A 25627-nucleotide genomic window follows, 5' to 3' on the forward strand; every position below is an offset into this window, starting at 1 on the left:
CATTTGTGATGCATGTTTGTGCCGGGTGTTTCCTTTCACAATAAACTCATGAAAACCAAAGCTACCTAGTGAGGACTAAATCTGTGTATAATGTCAACGGCAGGCAGTGTTCAAAAGCATTTGAAAGAAGTCACAAAAGCTGGATGACTTGGAAAACACGTATTTTTTGTCCTTCTTATGTATAGTAAAATACCATTGGGTGTAAGTTTTGTTGCAGTTTTCATCACAAATAATCAAATAAAGACCAAATAATACGTTAAAGACTAAATCAGTGTGTATCTATATAAGCAATGACAGGCAGTGAAAGTGTATTAATTTTGAAAGAAATTTCAGACACTGAATGTTTAGCAAAATAAAAGTATTTGTTATTCTGATTTTAAGTAAGAATTCCTAACATATCAGGTTTTTCCTAGTATTTTTTCAAAATAATTAGCAGCAATTGCAGCCACCATCAGTGCTTTCATGGTTTTGATGTCGAGGAGGTCCGAGGAGGTTTATTTTTAAATATCGTAATCTGACAAAAATCAGGATGCTTAGTTAACGCAAGTGAAAATGTGGATGGCAGTAGTGGGCACTAACAGGCAGTTTTGGCCTGTTAAGATATTTAAGTGGATAACACGCAGTTTTGTCACTTGCCAGATAATAACTGAATAAGTGACATTTTTACGAAAAATTTCGAGATAAGTGGATATGTGGTTGGAACAAATATGCCCCCATAGAAAGTAGATAAATTATGTACCATGTAATTAAATCCATTGTATGGTGGCATATTTCTGCCATCAACTGAACATTTCAATGACTGTTTAATCCACTTAACAATGTAGTCATATTGAAAAGAGATTGGTTAAGCATGACCTGAAACGGTAATTTATACGCATGGAACGTTAAGACGCCATCATAGCACTATTTCAAACGCCACAGTTGACGTTAAAACTGAAATTCGCAGTCCCAGCATTATCAATTTTTTGTATTCGGATTTTATATTTGCTTGACAGGAAACTCGTAGATTTAAAATGAAATTGAATATTTGTTGGTCCCGTTTTTCGCTGAACATTTCAAGGACTGTTTAAACCTATGTGTTCGTTTAACTTGTACAGACACAATTTAGGTCATATTGCGACTTTCCAGCTTATAAAAATGTTGAAGGTGCATCATTGGACAATATTTCAAGCAGGTAGCAGTATGTGTAGATAATTGCAGAATTCTGAAATTTCTATCTTTCTCAATAACTTGGCTAACATAAAACTTTTAGCTATTGTATTTAAAAATCAACGCATTGTCTAGATAAACTTTAATATGTGGGATAGTTACATGTGACAAAAAAAAAAGACAAATTAGTGAAAGTTGTATAAAAATTCATAAATAATTGTAATACAAAAATGATCAAAACAATATTTCTAACATGTAAAATACAACAATGTATCAATCTCTTTCTTAAATTTAGCTGATTGTCACTTTTGAGATAAGCCTTCATCATAACTGGAATTACACACCACGTTCTGAAATTTAAATAAATTAAAATAAAACATTTATTTTTTTTTTTAAATAAAAGCTCATAATGCCTTTGTTTAAAATGTGGCTGCCATATTTTCCGTTATGAACTTAAGATACTATAATTAATTTCTTGTTAAATCCTATTTCTGATAATGACTTTCTTTAACATTTGTCAGAGGTTTAAATATTACTTAATATACTACATTGTAGAATATGTTATTGAATCTATTTTTTATTACCTCCCTTTAATGCTCTAACTATAAAAGTGTATGTGCAATATTAAAAGCAGTGCTTTTCTAACCATGTTAAGTACGCACAACATCAATTTGGAAAGCGTCTGTTTTTAAGATAAAATTTTAAAGCATTATGGGCCTTTAATTCAAAATATTATTTTCATACGGTTTGAAAGGCATTACCCTTCCAATAGGTGTTCAAAGACTTTGATCTCTGTTCGAATTTTGTCATAGCTATTTCATAATAATAATTTTGTTAGGCAAGATAGCTTAAAAGTGCTTGTAAAATATCTATAGTCACACTTTATTTGCTCTAGACCATAGTTGCGCACGCACCAACCTCCCCAGCTCCCCGTTTCAGAACGTTGCCCTGCACACATTTACTTCCCAAATCTTATCGCTAAATCGTTTAGTGTCAAACATTTAGACAAACAGTAACCACCCTTTAGTATGAGTGGACATGTGAGTAATAAAAATATTATTAACACTGTATCGAGAAATATGCACAAGTTCTGTAGCGGAAAAATTGCGCGACTTTTGTCGTTAAAAGAATCATATGATTTAAATAAAGAAGGTGCAATCAGTGCTGAACAAAACTTTGAAATGCACACCATACCCTGTGGGGTGGTGAAGACAGAATACAAAGCCTGAACAAAACTTTGAAATGCACACCATACCCTATGGGCTGGTGAAGACAAAGCCTGAACAAAACTTTGAAATCCACACCATACCCTGTGGGGTGGTGAAGATAGAAGACCAAAGCCTTGTAGGCTACAAAACCTGCACAAAACATTGAAATGCACACTATATCCTGTGGGATGGTGAAGAAGACAAGGCCAGTTCCAGTTAACCACAGACATACTTTGTGGCGCCGCTAAACGATACATATGTAATAAAAATGAGCCGCGCCATGAGAAAACCAACAAAGTGCATTTGCGACCAGCATGGATCAGGATCCATGCTGTTCGCTAACGGTTTCTCTAACTGAAATAGGCTTTGAAAGCGAACAGCATGGATCCTGACCAGACTGCGCGGATGCGCTGGCTGGTCTGGATCCATGCTGGTCGCAAATGCACTATGTTGGTTTTCTCATGGCGCGGCTCAAATGTTATCTTAGCATCGAAAAACAGACTCATTCTGTAACGGAAAAAATACGATTCTAAAGTCGCGCAAAATTTCACTTCAGAACTCGTGCATTTCTTGATACAAAGACAATAACCTGTAATAACTCCGGCAGCACTGATTATTTTGGTAAATATACTTACTCTGACAGTAAGCACAGCAGTTGTATTTCCATTCTGGGTCCTTGCACCATTCCTTTGGTTTGAGACCGTATGTCTTTTTGAAGTAGCGTGATATACGCTTACAGCTCCAGTTATAGTAACCTATATCCACACAATTCTCTGTTGTTGTCTCGGGGACCGCAGTAGTGGCGGTGGGTGTGTTCGTAGCCGCTGAAAAAAACGTTAAATAAAAAGTTTGGAGACCAAATCAAAGCACCTGGCTGTTTCTGAATATATTTTAACTGAACTGTAGCTAAGCAGCATTCACAGATAGGTCTTCATTTTCAGTTTTACAGCGTTGAACGACCCCTTGTCATTATCGCTTGTAACCGTCAACCCTCTAGTGTTCATTTCTTACCCACTTTTTAGTTTTAAAATATCATGCCAAGTTATGCAGTGCCATTAAGTTGGCAGATACTGGGATTGCTAATGGTTACCTATAAAAATTGTTTTACCTCCCGCAAGATTCTCGCATCTTCGTTGGTTAAAAAGTGGTCACGTGGTGACACCCTATATTTCTTTGGAAGGTCAGTAGATGTTTATGTCGGGTTAGGCTAAAGATAAGTTGTAGATAAAACAAATCGCAGTTATTAGGTTTGTCTATGATTCTCCACGGACATATATGGGATCACCGTCACCCCCACCCCACTCCCTCTGGCATATATAGAGAATATCAGGTTACTGTCTTATAAATTTAGATTTATTAAGTGAGTCGAAAAAAAAATGAAAGTCAAGGCTCTTGCCGAGACTTCTATTTTTTCGTAAACGAACTTAATAAATTTAAATTTATAAGACAGTAATCTAAAGTTCTATTTATCCTACCTTCTGATTTAAAATCATTTTTAATTAAAATCAAAAATTTACCACCAACTAGATCTGAGTCTGCCTTGCACAGAAATTTAAAAATTAATACGCCCTCCAAATTACACAAATAGGTCTTTAAAATCCTAAATATTATAGAATAAAAGCTGAACAAGGAGCTGCGTTTAATAAACGCTTGATGCCCCCGGTGGCATCCTTGTCGATACAAAGCAACCTAAGTCCAAAACGAGGTCAAGTTCAAGGTCAAGGTCAAACTGAGGTCAGGTGATGTCTGAAGATGAGGAATGGTCACAGGTTACATCTGCATTAGTATCAAGTCATTCTAGTAAGGGGTATTGATGCTAGACGAAACGGTCCCTTTGGTTAACCTCGTATGGACGGACGGACGAACGAACGAACGAATAGACGAACGGACAGGACAATCACTATATGCCTCCCGCATCAGTAGATGCCGGGGGCATAAAAATAAAGGCTAACCTTGTTTTGTTTAGTACCCGACCTCTCTGTTCTGCTGAACATGAATGAATAATTTTAATTTGCTGCAGAGTGAAGTTTTATCCGAAGTTCAATTGCAAGTCGGATACCCATTCTCACCAAGCAAACGTTAGACGTGACTTATACACACACCATAACGCCTCTTGACAGAAAGAATAGGCAAACCGTTTCCTTGAAGATTTAATCAATACCATTCCATTCCAGATGCAATATATTCCTTGATTTAAGTGCAGAAAGCTAAAATTCTGAACAAACGCTATACATGAGTCATTTTCCGTTTCTCCGTGCGTTTCCGTTATAAAAACTTTTTGTGGTAGTTGCAAATACGGTATGCATACGCTATGCATTAGTGACATGGTCTCAGGTACCTAATAAAAGCGCGTTTATAAAAATAATTGCATAAATATGTCTTTTAGCAGTTATTCTCAAAAACAAGATGTTGTAGTTTAAAAAAAAATAAAAAGTAGTCCGCCAAGCTTTATCAGTCACTGACGGGATAAAGCAAAATTTATCATACCCCTTGATTTTTGCCTTTATTTTGCATGAAGGTAGGATAAAATAATATATCACTGGTTGTAGTTGCAGACAGGATTATAAGGCCATTTCATATATTCACCGAACCGGAAGCAAAAGTGAAACGACACAAATCAGAATGCTTGATCAATAGGCAATGTCACATATACCCCGAAACCGAATAAAACGGTAAACCGAAAATATGCATGCATGAATTGAAATCCTTGTCGATCAGAAAAGGTAAAAAGTCTCAATTTTTCACAAGTTTGTCTTTATTTTTCTTCATTAATGAAAATAATCAAGGATCTTCAGGCAATCCCTGGAGAAGTTTGTTGTATTCTCCAAATTCGTCTCTGCGTTTATGAATCGTATGTACCTATTTCATTCTCTGGAGGCGACTTCTGCGCTTCTGTATCATTAATATCAATGCAAAACTTTAAAGATGTCATTGCCACCCATGTTTGGGTATTTTCAGAAAGGTTTATTTTTTATGCTAAGCTGCTACACTTTTTTACCCAGAGATTCTGACTTTCATTCCAAACCGTCTCTCGGGGAGGGAAAACCCGGTCTTATACATATAGCGAGAGGCATGTAATTCCTCTCGCACATTTCATAACCTATCATGAACAGACTCAAACAACCAGTCTGATTTTTATTGCTTGGTTGCGTTCTATGCTTCCAAAAGATTTTTCTCACTCCCTTCCATATTTACAAAAAAGTGTCAATGAAAGATACCATTTTAAGTGATTTCCATTTCCAATGATGATTTAAGTATATAGAACTTCCAGAATAAACTACAAGAACTGGTTACCTTCACAGAAAGCGCAGCAGGCATCGGCCCAGTAGGGATCTGGGCACCAGTAACTGGGTTCATAACCGGACTCTGTATAGAAATAATCGGAAACCTTCTGACAACTCCAGTCATACCATCCAATATCAATACAGGACCCAGATGTCGTCTGCGGTGATTCTGTGGTTGTTGTTGACTGTGGTCCCTGGGTTGTTGTTGTTGTTCTTACTGCTGTCGTTGTTGTGGCAGGGGCTTGTGTTGTTGTTGCTGTAATTTAAACGTAAAAGGCGGCATAGAGTCGACCCATGGCAGAATTATAAATATCAACTGATTTCATTTCACTAAGATCCCGGACAGTCTGGGTAAGAAACTAGAATCACAGACTGTGTCTATAGCGGAAGTCCGGGAGGAAGCTAGAATCACAGACTGGCACAAGTCAAAAAGTCTCAAGGAAGAAACTAGAATCACAGACTGAGGCTAAGCTGAAATATGTTAAGTAAAGTTTTTATCACTAGTTTCCTTATTGTAAGAAACGACATTTGCTTTATATTTGCAATGAATTCCTGCAAAATTTTACACGGATTGAAGCTTTAAGCGAAGAACTTGAATTAGAAATTGATCATTACACAAAAGAAACGCATGATACATAGTTTGCAGCATTACAGCTTCCGTTTACGTACTAAGGCGGTCACATTGTTATAAATGAACCGTGTCTGGCAAGCTGTTGTTCATTGTATATTTTTTATATAAAACAACAGTTCAATGTATCATTATTAAAAGTAAACGATATGCGGCTTTTAAATAAGAACTGTTTGATTTTTTTCTTTCGATTTCAGTATATTTGACCAAAATACTGTATATTAAATTGAACATTCTTGGTTAACCTTTTTTTATTTCTGCTTGACTGGCCACTGTCATTTACATCGTTGAATGAAAACCTTTCCAACAGTAAATATACCACGAGCTATCAGAAGACAACAACGCTCGACTATTTAGAAGTCTTGTCACTTGAAAAAGTTAAAATATCCATAAACAAGTACAAAATTAGCCTTCAGCACGTATGATGCTCAATAGAAAAATGGATCACAAAAAAAAAAGATCGGAAATCCATACAAACGAAACATGCCAAGTCGAAAATGGTGACGTAACTAAATATGTAAAGTTTAAATCCACCTGTGGTCACTGATATACCAGCTTACATACAAAAACTTCTAAGTCGAGCTAAAAATTGGAAGAGGCATATTTTTCTTATGAAACATGTGTAGTGTATGCCAAGTCATCACAGTGAAGTTTCAATTCATTGTCAACACATACTGAAATTTCACCATGATAACCGCAAAACACACTTAAAGACACTGATTCTGGTATGCAAGGTATGTGGCCTATGGTCTGCGTATTGGTGGAAAGAGCCAATATGCAAGACTGGACGATTGATAGACTTGCTTCTGTTTATCATAATAAGCTACTGTATAGCTACTGTGCAGTACATAGATTGCAACTGATATTTTTCACCTTTGAAGCCAACCAGTTCTCACCTTTATAACTAGTTTAAAAGCCTGATTAAATTAGGACTAAACAAACAAAGTGATAAGATACAACAATATCAGTAACATTTATATCTCATTTTTGCTCATTTCTATATAAAGAAAACGCATTCAGGCACCTATTTTAATGGATAATTTATGTATAACCAAATCATGTGTATTTTGAACAATGATATCTGTTTTTGCTGGTTTTTATTCTAAATGTCCATATTTTTTTATCTATTAAAATGCAACTGAACAATTCTTTATTTCTAATTAATGTTCAATTTTCTGCTTTTATTTGTTACTTAGATAGAAAGATCATAATAATTGAATAGAAAATACTTGTCCTTTCTCTTATTGAATTTTAAATAATTATTTTGTTTTTCATCAGAGTTTTCCAAAAGGGTGAGAATTGTCATAATGTAAGAGTTATAATTTAATTGTTCAGGATATATTACTCAACATGACTGAGCAATTACAATTTTATAGTATATTATCAACAACAACAACAAAAAAATGTGTGTAAATCAACAACCTTTTATTTCATGAATACATGAATAAATGACGGGTATATTCTGAAAAAAAAGCTGCATTTCAATCAATGAAATGCAAAGCACTGGAAATAACCAATTATCTTTATAATATCATAAATTTATGATCCTCTGACATGGACTACATGTCAAGTCTACAGGGGTTTTATGGGCCCTTATCAGACTGGACCAGACAGGATCCTGTTTATTGGGGATTAAAATGTCTGGCTTTTAGGGTGGGGGGGGTCACTTATATAGATTTTCTTTGCCTTTAAAATTCGAGCAAACTTTATTTCGTGAGTCTGTCCTGATTTGTCATAATCTATTTATTCACAAAGTATTGATTTCGCGACGTTGTGCCAATTGGAACACAAGTTTCATTGAAATGCGTATAAACTGATATGAACCAGTACTGTTTGTGTGTGTGTATTCGGGTTAAATGTCTTTTTCAACACTTTTTCAGTCATATAAACGACGGTGTCTACTTGTAGCTGTGAGCACAATGCCCAACTTTATAGTGCTGCCTCACTGGAATATCACGCCGTAGACACGTGGCATGATACCCCACCCAGTCACATTATCCTGACACCGGGCTGACCAGTCCTAGCACTATCCAGCGAGGAAGCTGCTAGTACCATTTTTTACGTCTTTGGTAAGACGCGGCCGGACCGGTACTGATTGTTTTTTGTTGTTTTTTTTTTTTCGCGAAATATTATAAATTTGCGAGTGATGTAACTCGTAAATATAAGTAAAAATAAATGTCATGTAAACAATAAGTGTTTTAAGTAAAATTCCGCTACGACATAAGAAAAATGTAGGAAGTAGGGTCTTCCTTAGTTTTAACATTTTTAGTCGATGTAAATAATTATATTGAAATTAGCGTCATTGTCGTACGTCTGCATTTAAGGTAGATCTACACCAATATTTGGATTTTGAGAAAGACACAGATCGTTTATCAATATGGACCGAGTCATCTATACATGTTTTAGATCTAAGTTATATTTTCACAAAATCAACAAACTTACCAACGCTGGTTCTCTGTACACACTTGCCATCAATACACCACTGAAATAGAAAAGAAGCGTATGTAATCGGGTAATATATTAATATATGTATCTTGTATCACATTACGTAATTAATGATACAATTCGTACAGTCATTCTTGGTTTAAACATATTTATCCATCTATATAGTATCGCATAACAATTATACAGTTTTACACATAGTATAGACAAGTGGATGAATTGAAAGCTTAAGCTTATAGAAATTCAGTCATTCTTGGGTACTATCAGGTAGAGTATACGTTAAAAATTAAAGAATCAAAAAAACTACATGTATCAATCAACCCGTTCCGAACTCTCCTGTCTGTGGAAGTGTCTTGTATTGTACATAAAGATGTCAGCTTACCATTTTCGAAATAAAAGTGTACATTTTAATGGATACACGTTCATAATGTGTGCGCTGTTCTGGGTCAGGAGTATGTCTCCCCATGGCAAAAACATATGAAGTAAACAAAAACAATTTTTGAGCATAATTTACTTAAGATGGCAGTTTTTGAAATGTAAACAAACCAAGGTGTTACATAACTGTCCGTTTTCTCTGAAATTTAACACACTTTCACTCTATACTCTTGTGAGAAAGTATCAAATGTATCTTATTTTATAACACATTGTTTTAATGCATCTACCTATTAGATCCCAATGGATATTTGTCTCTTTTTTCCAAGTGATAACGGTCTTGAAAAATGTCACTCGGGCTATGGTGAGAAATCGAAAGAAATAACATTTTCTGACTAGAAAGTAGATACCAGCTCCGTATCTCCCACGAAATTAGGTGTGGGAGCTACGCACATAATGGAAATGCTAAAAGATATTGACTTTACGTGTTCTGTTGTTGTTGTTTTCTTTGTCCGACTCTCAAACCCTTTCAGCCAGTTTTATGACATGATAAATAATTGTGAAAATGTATTATTTTACCTTATTACGGCCGGACCGGCCACACGGCGTTCCCCTGGCAGCGGCGTATTCAAGACACCCCCGTCGGCTGTCAAAGCACCCCATCACACGGCATATCTCCTCATTATTCGCATTCTGTATACAAAAATTGAATTCAACGTTACGACCGCTTTTAATGGCCTTTTTTGTTACTATTTATAATAAGGTCTATAATAATAAGAGGTTAATATAGTACGCCGTTGTGCCTTTTTGCCATAATGGCTAAACTAGTGTCATAATTGCACGAGGACTTTAGCCCGATGGCCATTATGAACCTAGGTGTGCCATTATGGCTAGAAGGCACAATCAGCCGTCTTTTGATCTTCTAATTATATACCTTTACTTCATATGTGTCTTTGAATTTTCATTTTACATAATTATGTTATATAAAAGCATCATATGTATTGGATTTTTTTTAATCAATGTCCTCATTACTTGACAGTCGTTTTGAAATCGATTCAGCCCCTTTTCGCCTGCCATAATGACATTGCCACATGACGTCAACATCAGAACGCGCTGAGTTTCCGGTACCTCGGGACCATTATGATTACGCGCCATTATGGATCTGTCAATGGCGACCGTAATAACCGTTTTTTATCAGAAATCACCGCTCTCCCATGTATTTACCTATACTTGATGCGTAGATCTCTTTAGCTATGGACAAATATCTTAAAAATAAACAGACAGACTTATAACTTCGCCGTATTTAAAACCATATGTCTATTCATAAACATGAGTTACTTTAATACGTACAATTTCTATTCGCGGGAAAAAAGTCATCAAATTGTGATTTTCCCATAGACTCTTACTATGAAAACTTAGCTGATTATAATTTGAAACTGACCAATGGCAAGGTTGCATTCTGAATTGAGACACAAAACTCTATACATGTTTTCCCCTTATATTTGTGAACATGGATTCCTCTTTAAAACAACATCGAATTTTGAAAATGTTTTTGAACCAGGCATCAGGCTTTGGTTTAAGATAAGCGTATAAACTTGGTGAAATAATGAAAATGATCACTAACTGAGCACACATATGAGTTATCTCCACTGATAAGTTTGCACTGCTGTTCCGGTGTAAAGCGTTCTCCGGGTAATTTTTCATTGTGCTTATTCCACTCGTCTTTGTCATAATAATTACCGTGGTCCTTGAAACAACGACCCCTGGAAATATTAACATGAAAAGTGAATCTCAGTGTATTAGGCAAGGCTTTGTCGTAAATATCTCATATGGTGTAATCTGATGTATAATTGGCATATATTGGAAATGAATATTGTCATCATTTAAATCTTTTCATTTTAAAAAAAATCAGTTTCACCCAAACAAGAGCCGGTCCCTCTAAGGTAGCAGTTATAACTATTACCTATATAACGTTTTACAAAATAACTAAGCCAAGCTTTTTTAACTTGAATGATATCTCAATTTTATGCTGTCAAAAAAGGTATGCTCGACAGATTTTAATGGGGCGTAAAGAATTTGTTAACAAAGTGCTGAAGGTGAGGTAAATCATATCAATCTTACTTAAGAGTTAACTTAATGTATGTACGTGCCCTTAATTTATCAAGGCCGAAGTTCTTTTCTTCATCCGCAATACGTACCTGCCAAAGAAGTCCTTGAACGCTTTGACTGAACATGTAGAGAATCGCCATGGATTGACAGAGTAAGTCTCTCCACTGCTAAAGCTCGTTATGTATGGTGCCATAATATTTTTATCGTCTGGTTTACAAGCTGATGAAGATTCATCACCATCGTGGTCCGCACCAAGACTATAATATGTATATACAGTATTTTTTTTTCTAGAACTTGTTCCTAATTTGCACCTTTTGACGTAGACTTACTACTTACCGAAAAACAGTAAATGGTTATTGACACAATATATATATATTCAAAACTTACACACAAATAAATAATTTTGTCATTTTTTATGATTTTCAAAAATTGCTGAAACGCTTGATGGTACGTGCGTTATTCAAACGAATGGTTCGAATTATCTTTCACATGAATACAAGTCTCAATTCCAAACTTTGAATCAGCCAGACATCTACTAATTCAGTATAGCTTTACATTTCATCACATGGTGTTACTTCTGAAAACATGTAACATAATAAGTACGTTAAAAACATATCAAGCGTAACTCGTTAACCTCATGATGAAACTAAATATGAGCCGTGCCATGGGAACACCAACATGTTCGCTTACAGTTTCTCTGATTGCAATAGGCTTTGAAAGCGAACAGCATGGATCCTGACCAGACTGCGCGAATGCGCAGGCTGGTCTGGATCCATGCTGGTCGCAAAGCCACTATGTTGGTTTTCTCATGGCACGGCTCATATGTTCTCGGTTTTCTCACCGGCTTCCATTCAGTGTCCATTACAGCAATAAAAACTCTTCTGTAGTTATTAAAGGATCCCTGATTTTTTGTTTCTTGAATTTTGCACCTCCAGAATGAACAAAGTGTAAAAGAATTCGACCTATACTTACTTATGTCCAAGTTCATGAGCTGCGACACTGGTCAGAACAAAATAATCTCCATCTTCTTGTACCGACACTCTATAGTTGCCGCAAGCACCTCCTACATAGGCAACACCAGCAACGCCATCATTTTTTATGTTACCACCATAATATAACTCATATCTAAGAAAATACATAATTTCTACCGTTAGTAATTATAAAGTTCATCCGGGACTAAAGGCAAAACTAAATCGGACGATTCTGCTCCATTTTGAACATACTTTAAATGTGTTTAAAATATTATTATAGTGATAAAGATTTATTTGACAACGTTTCTGTATAATTAAAGACAACAACTGTTGAAAGAAATGCTGCATGGCATCTGTGCACTAAAAATGTTTATTTTACGCCATTACCCTGTTATAACCATCACGTGATCATTGTGTTTCGTTATCGGTGCAGTTCGTACCCAGCTAACTAGCCCGTCAATATATACATCACTGTCGGCATATTCTATATCATTTCTCCTTGGTGTTTTAACATTTGAAGGGAGTGGGCTAGATGTATTTCTATTCTACAAATATATAATAAATAATCAGAAAAAAAACTAAAAAAAGACTTATTGCAACTAAAACGTCCAAACTCGACCGCAATGTAGCCGTAAACATCATTTTATATCTACTAAGGATGATTCTAGAAACGTTTGGTTTAATCCCCTCTGGCGGTTAAGGAGAAATATTTGTTAGTACTAAATAGTTTGTTATATCTCCCGAGGGATTATGGTATTCATCTGCACATGTATAGGTTATCAGATTTGCAGCGAGAAATATTTCTTCCGTTCTTCAAGGGGCACGACTTCAGGAACGCAATATCCTTTCGAGGAGGAGTGCATATTGTGTGATACAAGACTGATAAGCTGTCTGTGCAACCCATCTGAGCCGCGCCATGAGAAAACCAACATAGTGGCTTTGCGACCAGCATGGATCCAGACCATCCTGCGCATCCGCGCAGTCTGGTCAGGATCCATGCTGTTCACTAACTGTTTCTCTAATTCCAGTAGACTTTGAAAGCGAACAGCATGGATCCTGACCAGACTGCGCTGATGCGCAGGCTGATCTGCATCCATGCTGGTCGCAAAACCGCTATGTTGGCTTTCTCATGGCACGGCTCATTTATTATTTCGTTAAATGTTTTATGAATTATTTATTTATTACATACACTACTAGAATATGGTTTACATAAATACAAGTTTTCTTCACTGGTCAATCTGATATTGAAACTATTGACGTTTAACCAAACAAACATCGTATCTGAAAACAGCAAGAAATGTAACTTACCTTGTAAAAGAGAAATTCTGAAATTGTCACATAGACGTCCATGGCAGGGTCCTCGATGGCCTCGTACCTTAAACTAACCTATAAAAGGAAACAATAACATACTCATCAGGTGACTGCTTAGAATGTGTGACTTATCATACAGTACTAGTAGTTCCATTTTGTCTTTATCACAACAAAAGCAGAAACTTTATCCTAACATATTCCAGTTATGTCGACACTGAATTGCAGCAAACTTTAGTGTTTCGTTTGGACCCTCTCGCACTCCGATCTAATACGTATCAATATTGCGCCTTCGTATGTTTTTATTCGCATCTTCGAATTGCAGTCTAGCTCAAAACTGTCTTACAAAAACGCAAGTTGGGCTGGTGGAATAGAGACATCCTGAGGAGCAACGTAGCAGAGCGTGCACGCGACTTTAAGCAAGGTTTATCGCATCAAGCTTCGGTTGATAAAGAAGTTCAAGGGTCCAACTGATGTCCTCTTGTCGTAAAATATGATTTAATGGTTTAACTTAAATTTCAGCCGCATCATGAGAAAACCAACATACTGCATTTGCGACCAGTATGGATCCAGGCCAGCCTGCGCATCCGCGCAGTCTGGTCAGGATCCAAGATGTTCGCTAACGGATAGGCAATAGGCACTGAAAGCGAACAGCATGGTTCCTGACCAGACTGCGCGGATGCGCAGGCTGGTCTGGATCCATACTGGTCGCAAATGCAGTATGTTGGTTTTCTCATGATGCGGCTGAAATTTAAGTTAAACCATTAAATCATATTTTACGACTAGAAGACATCAGTTGGACCCTTGCGGATGCGCAGGCTGGTCTGGATCCATGCTGGTCGCAAATGCACTATGTTGGTTTTCTCCTGGTGCGTCTCATATATTTTTTTAAAGCTGCTAAATGTTGGTACGTTTAGAATACTGAAAAAAAACGTTATAGTATGTAAAGCTCTGTAATTCCTGCTTTACTGTAGTTTCATTTTGTAATATCTGATTTGAGAGAGAAAAAAACAAGCAGGATTATACAGATGTAAGACAGAAATATTTGCACTTAATATTATTTTTCTATTTTTTTTAAGTCTGAGATACAGTATTGATGTTGGAGTAAGAGTTCTGGTTTAGTGCAGTTTTCAAAAAGTTTTTTTTCTGTCATGTAACTGCGAACAATTAATCTGACGACGTTCCTGTACTTACACGTTCTCCGCAAGTAACTGTCAACTTCCCCACATGAATCAGAGGTGGAGGACGAAACGACTGCAGACACAAATCGTTACCGATGACAAATGCATCTTCCGGAGATAAGCACGCTCCCTTCTGAGCTAAGCGGACGTGCCTGTCCGAGGTAAGAGGCGTGATCACGAGGTTTGAATCGGTATTCGTCAATGTCTTCTTTTTAACTTTCATCATTGATAGATTAGCAAATATTGTGATGAAACTAAGTAAGAAAAGAACTTCTACAGCCACAGACAGCTCAGCAACTTTCCAGTATTATAACACTTTGCACAAATTGAATGGTTCGAGAATTTCAGTCGAATGTGAAATCATCTTATGTACATATACCCGAAAACATTGATATCATTTTACTCTTTTACAAATTCGCTGAGTTTTAAGGAATTTTGAAAAGGATCAAATCTGAATTATACCTGGAGCAGTGAAAAAAGATTGAACATATCAAATTTGTTAAATTTGTTTAATCTGGGTTGAACACCGTTTTGAAACAGCTACCTACCTGTTACGCTAAATTCATAAGTTTCCGTAGTTTCTTACAATTTTGATTTTTAAAATAATATATAATATCTATTATATTGGTACCGGTGATAAATACTAGTACTTTAAATAGAAAACAAATTACGGAATATGGTTATCAAACAAATTACGGAATATGGTTATCAAACAAATAACGGAATATGGTTATCAAACAATATAACATTTATGTTTATTTTTACATACACCATTCATGATGTGGGCCAGACGCTCTCGCAGAAAATACATTGTAGCATCATCTTTGTCCATTTCACTGTTACCTTCAGTTATGCTATAGTATCTGAAATGAATGAAAGAAATATATGACTACTCTAAAAGGACCGTTCGCAGAATTTGTCTACATTACCCCAATTAATGTCTATTTTAGCTGTTTACCGAAATATTAAGTTCAGCTAGACTATATGTTATTTTACTAGAGTCTACCTACTTGTCCCATAGACTTGAATCCACCACCATAACCACCTCAACAGCGTACAAATCCCCGACAGCTCGTTTCTGACGGTTCTCCTTTACAAAAAGTTCCTGTCAAAAATAAACAAAAAGGTAGTTCCTGGATAAATCTACGCTAGAAACATTTGATAAACAAGGTACTCATTTAGTGCAAAGAATTTACTCACAGTTTGTGTTTTATTCGATATCCGTTAACAATGGTAAAAATTTCATAGAATAATACGTGGATTTTCAGATTTTTACTAAATTCCGAACATCAGTACTTTTTTAAACGTACCTACAGCAATTCCGAGTGAAATTCTACTTGATTTTGACGTTTTCACTTTTCAGAATGAGAAAACTACAAAACTGATGTTAATCAAAAACATATTTATCAAATGGAGCTTTATTGTTGTTTCTTTTTAATAAAACGCCAAAACTAAATGGTAACCGGTCACATATTTTTAAGGAAAAGACAGACGGACAAACCTGGATCTTGTCTTCAACTTGCTCTTCCCGAAGTAAAGCTCGCAGTTCATTCACAAGTTCTTCACGCACGTTTTGCTCATCTGAATAACGTCATAACATATTTGTTAAGCGTAACGTTAAAACGGAACTTTTTTAACGCGTATAATTTTGCTATGACGTTCAATATACAACTGTTTACGTCGAAGGTTTCCATGAAATTTGAACTAAACTTTCAAATAAATTTTAAAACATGAAAAGATAACTGTAATGTCGTAAACAGAATGCAATAATACCCATTTACATCCTCAAGTTTAAAATTCAGAAGACGTATTTATGTGGTACATCATGAAGAAAAATTAACATACCTGGGATGGGCGTATTATCATGTTCAGGATCTTGCTCACCTGAAATTGAGCATTTGACAGTAGCAGAAACTGTTGTTTGTTGAGTTTAACATCGTTCGATACTATTATATGTCATATGGCGACTTTCCAGCCTATGATTGTGGAGGAAGTCACCAGGTAACACTCTGTGAATTATTTCAGGCACATGCGATCACCTGAGTAGAACCAGCGACCTTCCGTTATCCAGCTGCGAACCCACAGCGATGATTCAAAGTAAGCGACCGCAACAACTCGGTCACAAATAACCCCTGACGGTCACAGTAAGCCTTAATCTTATTTGTTGTCACAGCTGTCAATTTTACTGTAGGCTTGTCAATGTAAGAGTGCGACTTTCGACCTTTAAGCGGCGGAGTGAGTCCCTTGTGCACCTACGTGCTGTAGAGGGAAACCCTACGTGCACCCCAATGCATTACTTCAACCATTAAGTGGCGGAGGGATACCCCATGTACAACTCCGTCCATTACTTCAACCATTAAGCGGAAGAGGGAGACCTATGTGCACCGCTGTGCGTTACTTCAAACTTTAAGCAGCGGAGTGAGACCCATTGTGCACCTCCGTACTGCAGAGGGAGACCCCATTTGCACCTCTGTACGTGACTCCGTATTGCGGAAGGAGACCCCATGTGCATCTCCGTGCAATACTTCAACCATTAAGCGGCGGAGGGAGATTCCATGTGCTCCTCCGTGCAATCACGTCAATCATTAAGCGGCGGAGGGAGACCCCATATATCCCAATGCAAGACCGAGATTCGTTTCTATTGACCACAAGCCATTTATATAAGGCGGGGTGAGATCCAAAACGAATGCAAGAACACGCCTTTTTTTCTTCTTGTCTTCTTTAACTTTGTTTGCCAGACCATCAAACCTAGATAAAGACCCTCAAATTTCTAATCGTTTAGAAAAAGAATACTTTATCGAAAAGTTGTATGCATTTAGCGTTCAATCCAAATACTACCACTTGCGTGATTTCGTTTCTATATTTATACAGTTCATTATTTTGTAAAGGTGCATTAGAGTTCAAATGTATATACATGAATATTGTACAAGGTACCTGGCACTTTCTTATGGTCATGTTCGGAGGCACCCTCTCTGTTCTCATCTGAAAAAAGAAACATATCAATATTTGTCACGCTTTTTTTCCACAGGTGTATGAATCTTCTCTTTGGTGTTAAATGATAACTATACTGTAAACGGAATGGGTATTGTGCTAACATTATTTAAGAATTAGTTTCGAATGATTTAGTGTTACAGTCAGCTTTACATAAATTCCTTTACATAAACTCCTTTAAATTACTTTAATCCTGTTTTAACCCTTATCATGCTGAACACGACTGATTCTGCTTTTGCGACCAGTGTAGATTATGATCAGCCTGCACATCCGTGCAGTCTGATCATGATCTGTACTGTTCGCCATTCAGTCAGTACGTATACTTTTTTGGTAAGCACGCCTTTTAACAGTTAATAGTTCTGTCCAAATTGAAAGATGGACGAGTTCATTATAGAAATTTAGGGTTAATCTGCGTTCAACCGGACTAAACCAACTAATACAGTATACCTGGTATGCGTTTGTAGCCGGCACCAAATAATCCTCTTACACGATCTCCAGGCTGCGGTTCTGGCGGTGGAGCAACCTTTACTATGATATGTGGCAAGTTCTTCTGGTTACCCATACCTCGGGCGGAAAGTAAAGTTGGTGAAGGTTTGATCTCATAGCTGTCCCCGTCTATATTCAAACTTCCTTCCTAAAGAGAATTTTCAATATCAGTATGTTATGTATTGATATATCTATATTTTTTCAATATCGGATTCATAACAAAATGCAAACAAAATTAACTGAAAGTAAAGTAACGGCAATTTAAAATTTTAAGTTTTCTTACTATATATTTAAATTTCAGAGTGTCGGCCATAAATGCTAACGAAAATGGAACCAGGAGATAAGAATGTAATGTATGAAAGCTTTTTTGAAAACTTCTTTTAAAAATCAGTTTAGCTGAACTGTTTCTCAAAAGTCTCAGCTGCAAGAGACGTTTTGATTTCCATCAGGGTATCTATATGAGCCACGCCATGAGAAAACCAACATAGTGGGTTTGCGACCAGCATGGATCCAGACCAGCCTGCGCATCCGCGCAGTCTGGTCAGGATCCATGCTGTTCGCTAACAGTTTCTCTAATTCCAATAGGCTTTAAAAGCGAACAGCATGGATCCTGACCAGACTACGCGGATGCGCAGGCTGGTCTGGATCCATGCTGGTCGCAAACCCACTATGTTGGTTTTCTCATGGCACGGCTCAATTATGTATACGTTAACTCTGTAAAAGAAAGTCTTACTAGAACCCTCTGACAAGCACCATGTGGGTGGTCTGCGCACGTACATTTTACAGCTGCCCCGGCACTCCTGTCATGGTAAAACTTGGTTCCCTGAAAAACAAACTTGTTATTTACGGTATTCAATAATGAATGTAGCAGGGTGATGGGGTGTTCCCTCTAACTTAATTTGCTTGTTAAGTTAGGAACTGTTTCCTCCCATGGCAAAGCGAAAGCTTTTCCCTGACGACACGACTAAAGGTTATGACCTCTGCCCCTGATGAACTGTAGAAACCGGAAAACCTGAAGTCTAATTAGTCTACGTGCGTTAGTCATATTAATGTATTATTCAAGCATCTATTATTTCAAGCATTGCTGGTAGGTTTAGCCGAGACGTCCACACATCATCCATTTTTGTATTTCTGCGTATATTTCAGCTAAATTTTAAAAAGAAAATGACGATAATATTATTTCAATTTTCGAGCGACAATCATTCCCTACCTGAGGACCTTGAGTTCGATTCAGAATTTGATAAAAAGAAATATTTTCCAATTTTTGATGCGGAAAGTAAAATCATTAAAATATTTTTTAGATAATCTGTGTGGAAACATGGTTACTTGAATTATATGGATTAGATTATTTTACTGGTGTCCATGCATGTGTAAACCTGCTGGCTTAAGGAAGGTCGGTGGCTCTATCCAGGTGCCGCCCGTGATGAAATAAAGCACGCAGGGACACCTGCGGTTTTCCTCCACCAACAAAGCTGGAAATATGCCATATGACCTGTTATTGTGCCCCTCCGACGTTAAACCCAATTTAAACAAAAACAAAAAATCTTAAAAGTTTAATACTGTCATCAAATGACATCTTAAGAAGAGTTTTACTGTAACTGACACCATTTGTATGGTAAGGTTCATACATGTTTGAAAAGTATCTTGTAATTCAATAACTGAATGACAATGTAATGTATATAATGTATTTTAACCTTGTTATATTTTGCTGAATATGTACATTGATGAGACAATAAATAAATGAATAAATAAATAAATACTATGCCCCAACGATAAACGTGATGTTTACAAACATAATTATAAATAGATTTAAATAAGGTATAGGGAACTCCACATTTTTGTAACTTGTCAAAAATCTAAATATTTCCAGTTTTCGTACCAATTACAAACTAGTTCAGTCTACAAAGCGTACTGTTTGTGCTAAACAGATCTTTTGACGTATGGGTTCAAAACTCAGCGACGACAGTTCGTGTTCTTTTAATGTTGCAAAAACAATTTAGATTCCTTTTTTTTCTGTATGACACAGTGTCCTCGCGTTTGCGCGGGAATCACGTTATCCTCCGATTGTTCAAAAACAAAGTAGTAAAGATCACAGAATGTCGGAATTACACTGGAGAATACTTTATTATTCGTGCATTACCTTGAATTATTATAATATCACTTACAATGATAGGTGGGACGTCTGCTTCCGTGGCCGTGGGTATTCCATTCTCCGCCCCTGCTACATAAACAGGTGCGTTAGCATTTAGACGTTTGTTCTCTCGAAGATGTAATTTCGCAGAGTTTCCGCCCTGTCGTTTAATGTTGAAATAAAGGTGTTCAGGCAACCCGATTTCTAAATTTCGAAGGTCGTGGTTGGTGTTAAGATCCTCCAACCAGACAAGCTCCTCGATGGCTGCAAAAGACAATAACAATTCAAATAACAATGACCTTAAACTTAGCGAATCTTTGAAGTTTGGACAAGAGAACTCAGTTTAAGACTCTCCGTATTTCTGCTTCTGCTTCCGCATTTAATAAAGAAGCATTAGGCCAGAAACGTTAACTTTCCAGATTATTTTGAAATATGCTTTTGCGCTAGTAGGTGTATTTTTTGGACTCGGAACTCTTTCTCCCTTTATAGAAGGTATGAAATGACGGTATGATATTGGTATTGTTTACAAATATTTCTTAAAATGCAATTTAAACAATTTTAGGTTATAAAAATATCTCATAATAGTCTTCCAAATGTCCTCACTAGAAATACAAAAATGTCCGTTTCAGTTTATTTTTATTTTTGGACGTTCATGCATAATGTCTTCTCTCTTATGTTGATTTCAAAGTGACATCTTATTCTGGGATAACGGAATAAGATCAAGTGTTAGATTATTCAGTAAATTGTAAACTACAAATCCTGTGACAAAAGTTTGGACTATATAAGCATAATAAAATTATTCATTTCAGGCGTCTTGAACATTTGAATTAATTTCAACAGACACGTTACAGAACTTAAAAACCAGACACTTCATCGCATCAAGAAATTCAGGATGCACTACTGTTATATTATGAGGTCTAGGAATTCGTCGTTTTATACTACAGATATTCTGTAAATATATGGACAATCCATAAATTGAAGAAGTTTTCAGTCGACTGGTTATATGAAATTTGTTAAAATTACAATTTAAATCAATACCGCAGGTTAAAATGAAAAGTTTCACTTATTACATGTATATCAGTATATATATTTATGGATTGTCTGTATATTTACAGAATATCTGTAAAATTACGCAATCCTAGACCTGATAAAGAACAATAAAGCATATTGCGTTTCTATTTTCGTTCAATAAAAATATGTAAAATAAATGTTACCTTGAATCCAGCCTGTACACAGCAGCAGAAGTAGATGATTCAAAATTAGCATGATTTACGTCTGCGTGCAGCGTTCTCGAAAATTGTAATGTCCGTTTGATAGAAATACTTAATATATATATACAGTTGTTATGGACATAAAAACTATACGCTCCGGTAGCGATTAATTCGTGAAACTTATAAAAATATCCTGTATGACAGGATTTGTTCATGATATAATCGTGATTTTCGCTTTTTACGGTGAACTATCGAATTACTATAAAAGGGAAGGGTTGGCCCGTTTAATCATTTACATTACGTAATGTGATATTGTGGGTCGTTGTTAAGGACTTCGGACACTTTCTATATGAATTTGCCTACTCCAAGAGTGAAAAATAAACTACTAAGAAATAAGTATTTAATTAGATATTCCATCAAAATACATATTTGAGATTATTTCTTAAAGTCAAATTTTCAATATTTGTTTCATAGAACAGTGATTTTTGTTCTAAATAGAATTACGTACCCTGTTATATAGATATAAAAAGTGTTTTGCTTTATACAACATTGTTCCCACCCGTGCATCAAAACCATATTTGGCCAGCATATGTAGATATTAATTATACACATTTTCTGTGACTATTGTGTTGATGCAAGGGGTGGAACAGTACTTTTAAACATAAAATATAACTACAGGGTGTTCCCAAATGTAATGCAACCAATACTTTTTATATTCATTTTTAATAAATTAATAGTTACATATTCTTACATCTGTTTGTAACTCAGATACTATACAAATGTTTGAAAGGGTACACATAGGCATGTTATACATGTAAAGTAGTGAAAGAAGCAAAAACTGTGAATTCATTATTATTCGTTGAGTTAAATTTTCATTGGCTGTTTGTTGCAGTAGATTGACAAATATGTGCTTTAACATAATTGCAACACACAAGATAATCTTCTGCATGCACCCCCCCCCCCCCCAACCCCCACCAACCCTCGCGACGCGCACGCCACTAGCGATGTGGATGTAATTTGTTACCATTTTGTTTTTATTATTTTTTTGTACTTCTTATACATTTTTCATTTCTTTATTTTTTCATCTTCTTCTGTGCGTTTATGTTTATTTTTTTTAGACACACTTAATGTCACACGCATTCATTACTTCCATGTTCTTCCTTCTGTGAAAACTGAATTGAAGACTTTCTTTGCGGCAGACTAGGCCTAATCACCACAAAAAAGAGGCAATCTGTGCACAGCAGTTAATCTGATCCTGACTGTAGTCTATGCAACAGAAATAACGCTTGGCATTGATATGCCTGTGATGCATAGGTCAAGAACAGTAGCTTCATGGCAGGTCATATCAGTGACGGTTTCACATTCAGTGTGATGCCACGAAAGTGATGTGTCAAGTCGCTTTCCATGCAGATGGCATATATAAATACGGCTAGACGCGAAAACGAAATAAAAGGTCCAGCCGAGTTTCAGGTGGATTTTTTATGCAACGACCTGAATATATTTTTATTACATGTTTAAGCCAAATGAGCAGTGCCATGAGAAAACCAACATAGTGGCTTTGCGACCAGCATGGTTCCAGACTAGCCTGCGCATCTGCGCAGTCTTGTCAGGATCCATGCTGTTCGCTTTCCAAGACTGTCGGAATAAGATCAACCGTTAGCGAACAGCATGGATCCTGATTGGTCTGCGCAGTTGCGCAGGCTGGTCTGGATCCATGCTGGTTGCAATTGCACTATGTTGGTTTCTTATGGCACGGCTCATTTGGCTTAAACATGTAATAAAATGTATCCAGGTCGCTGCATAAATCCACCTGAAACTCGGCTGGACCTTTTATTTCGTTTTCGCGTCTAGCCGTATTTATATATGTCATCTGTTGGTTTTCTCATGGCGCGGCTCAAATGTTATCTGTGCCACTGGTACTTATCCCAAACAAGAACCAACCCTACGGCCTTGATAAGATGACTGCCTTTTCTTAGTATTAATGTTATGCAGCACACAACTATCTGCCATCACTTATAACAGAACTATACAGACATGTACATGTACTTAAATAACTTCCTGAACCACTGTAATAAAACTGACCGGTCACTTATACATGTATACCTATTCACACATGAAATGCATCAATAACTTTACATTATGAACAGTGTATAGATAAATCAAGTACAGGTTGTTTGCAAAAATATCGTTCTATTTTTTATTTATTTATAGGATTTTAATATTAAAATGTTATTTTTTCCTTAAATAAAATGATTTTGTCACTTTATTCGACTGGAATTCATATATTTAAAACTTGCGTAAAGTGATGACATTATAGTTTTACGGAAATTAAACATTTTGTTTTTTTCTTCAAGAAATATACCCTGCCTAGATAAAATAAGAAAAACATCTTGATAGGAACAGATACAAACCTCTTTCTGCTATAATAAATTAACTAACACACTGGTTTATCATTGACTCGAAACGATTTGGGTATTGTTTAAATACTTAATGGGAATTTTGCCTTCAAAATGTAGGCTAGAAGCACATGATAGTGTCCGAAGTCCTTTTCGAAATTTAAAGGCAGTTTCATAGTACATGAATAAGAATAGCATTGTTGGACAGCAAGGTGAAGGTGATTTGAAAGAAGTTATTCAATTGTTGTTGCGTACTTTTACGCCGCCTACTTTTGTGCATTCCATTTGTCTGACCACCATCATTTTCAATATCATTCATAGGTGCATACTATTCATTCTTCCTATTGCATGAAATGTTTTCATTCTTATCTACATTTATAAACAAATATCTTTTATCAAATATATTATTTTGGACACGTTTTATTTCCATTTTTTCTCCTCACTGAATTGTACTTAGTGACATTGCTTTCATTTTATTTTCTTCTTATCCATTTAGTTGTTTATATTATAATTCGTATGATGATTCTGTCACAACATTTTTATTTTTTTATCCGTTATTTTCTTATTATTTATTTAAATTATTTTATTTACATTATTTTTATTTTGTTCTTTTTTAACTTTTTCTTCCTTATATATTTTTTCTCTCTTTATGTATTATCATAAAGTGTAATAGTCTTGCTGTGTTAACATTTTATACGATGAGTTGTTTAACAAATAATCTAGGCCTTCGAGTTGTTTATCGTCTGATTTACCACGGTTCAGAGTTCAGATGCGTAGGAACGATGAACCGTGGTAAATTAGACGAATAATCACAAAAAGGCCTAGATTGTTTTCATTCTGACATGCTCATTGATATATTTTTATAAATATTATGCTGGACTTCATTTACGCGAGGAGTAATGTATCAGACGTCATGCGGCAATATGACGTCATAATTGACGTCATAATGCTCTCGCGCGTCAACCGTTGTTTATCGCAGATTCTAACATGGCTCGATTTGATTTCCAGTGAAACAAAGAAGAAAATCAAGCTCGATATATTCTGCGATAAACAACGGTTGACGCGCGGACCGGTAAGAGAGCATTATGACGTCATAATTGACGTCATATTGCCGCATGACGTTCGATACATTACTCCTCGCGTAAAGGAAGTCCAGTATAATATCTATTAAAATATATCAATGAGCATGTCAGAATGAAAACAATCAAGGCTTTCTTGTTATTTATCGTCTGATTTACCACGGTTCATCGTTCAGATGCTTCAGTATTCAACCACTCGGGCTAACGCCCTCGTGGTTCAATTCCTACGCATCTGAACTCTGAACCGTGGTAAATCAGACGATAAACAACTCGAAAGCCTTGATTATTTGCTAATTCTAACATGACTCGGTTTTATTTCCAGTTAAACAAAGAAGGAAATCAAGCTCTGTATATTCTGCAATAAACAACGGTTGGCGCGCGGACCGATAAGAGAGCATTATGACGTCCATTATGACGTCAAATTACCGCATGACGTCTGATACATTACTCCTCTGAACTCTGAACCGTGGTAAATTAGACGATAAACAACTCGAAGGCCTTGATTATTTGTTAAATATACAGAGCTTGATTTCCTTCTTTGTTTAACTGGAAATCAAACCTAGTCATGTTAGAATATATATTAACAATATCATTGCTTAAATGTAATCCAATGCTTTCCCGCACTTTTCTCGCATAATGATTTTTAGGGTTTTGTGCGCGGATTACACATAACAGTTATTC

At 36.1% G+C, this 25627-nt stretch overlaps 1 protein-coding gene across 1 annotated transcript; it reads right to left on the reverse strand.

The window, feature by feature from the left end:
* Positions 1–1306: 1306 nt before the first annotated feature.
* On the reverse strand, positions 1307–21644 carry LOC123536761 (A disintegrin and metalloproteinase with thrombospondin motifs 18-like). Its single transcript, XM_053527961.1, has 18 exons — positions 21475–21644; positions 20295–20524; positions 18863–18952; positions 18091–18277; positions 17587–17634; positions 16154–16233; positions 15663–15757; positions 15422–15515; positions 13472–13549; positions 12551–12708; positions 12165–12317; positions 11282–11449; positions 10708–10846; positions 9663–9776; positions 8712–8751; positions 5652–5897; positions 2993–3181; positions 1307–1499 (listed from the first exon to the last, which is right to left on the reverse strand). Exons 1-18 carry the CDS (start codon positions 21524–21526, stop codon positions 1486–1488), a joined length of 2175 nt encoding a protein of 724 aa, XP_053383936.1. The 5' UTR covers positions 21527–21644; the 3' UTR covers positions 1307–1485.
* Between the last annotated feature and the right edge of the window lie 3983 nt (positions 21645–25627).

This window comes from Mercenaria mercenaria, chromosome 17, assembly GCF_021730395.1.
Source record: "Mercenaria mercenaria strain notata chromosome 17, MADL_Memer_1, whole genome shotgun sequence".
Taxonomy (NCBI): domain Eukaryota; kingdom Metazoa; phylum Mollusca; class Bivalvia; order Venerida; family Veneridae; genus Mercenaria; species Mercenaria mercenaria.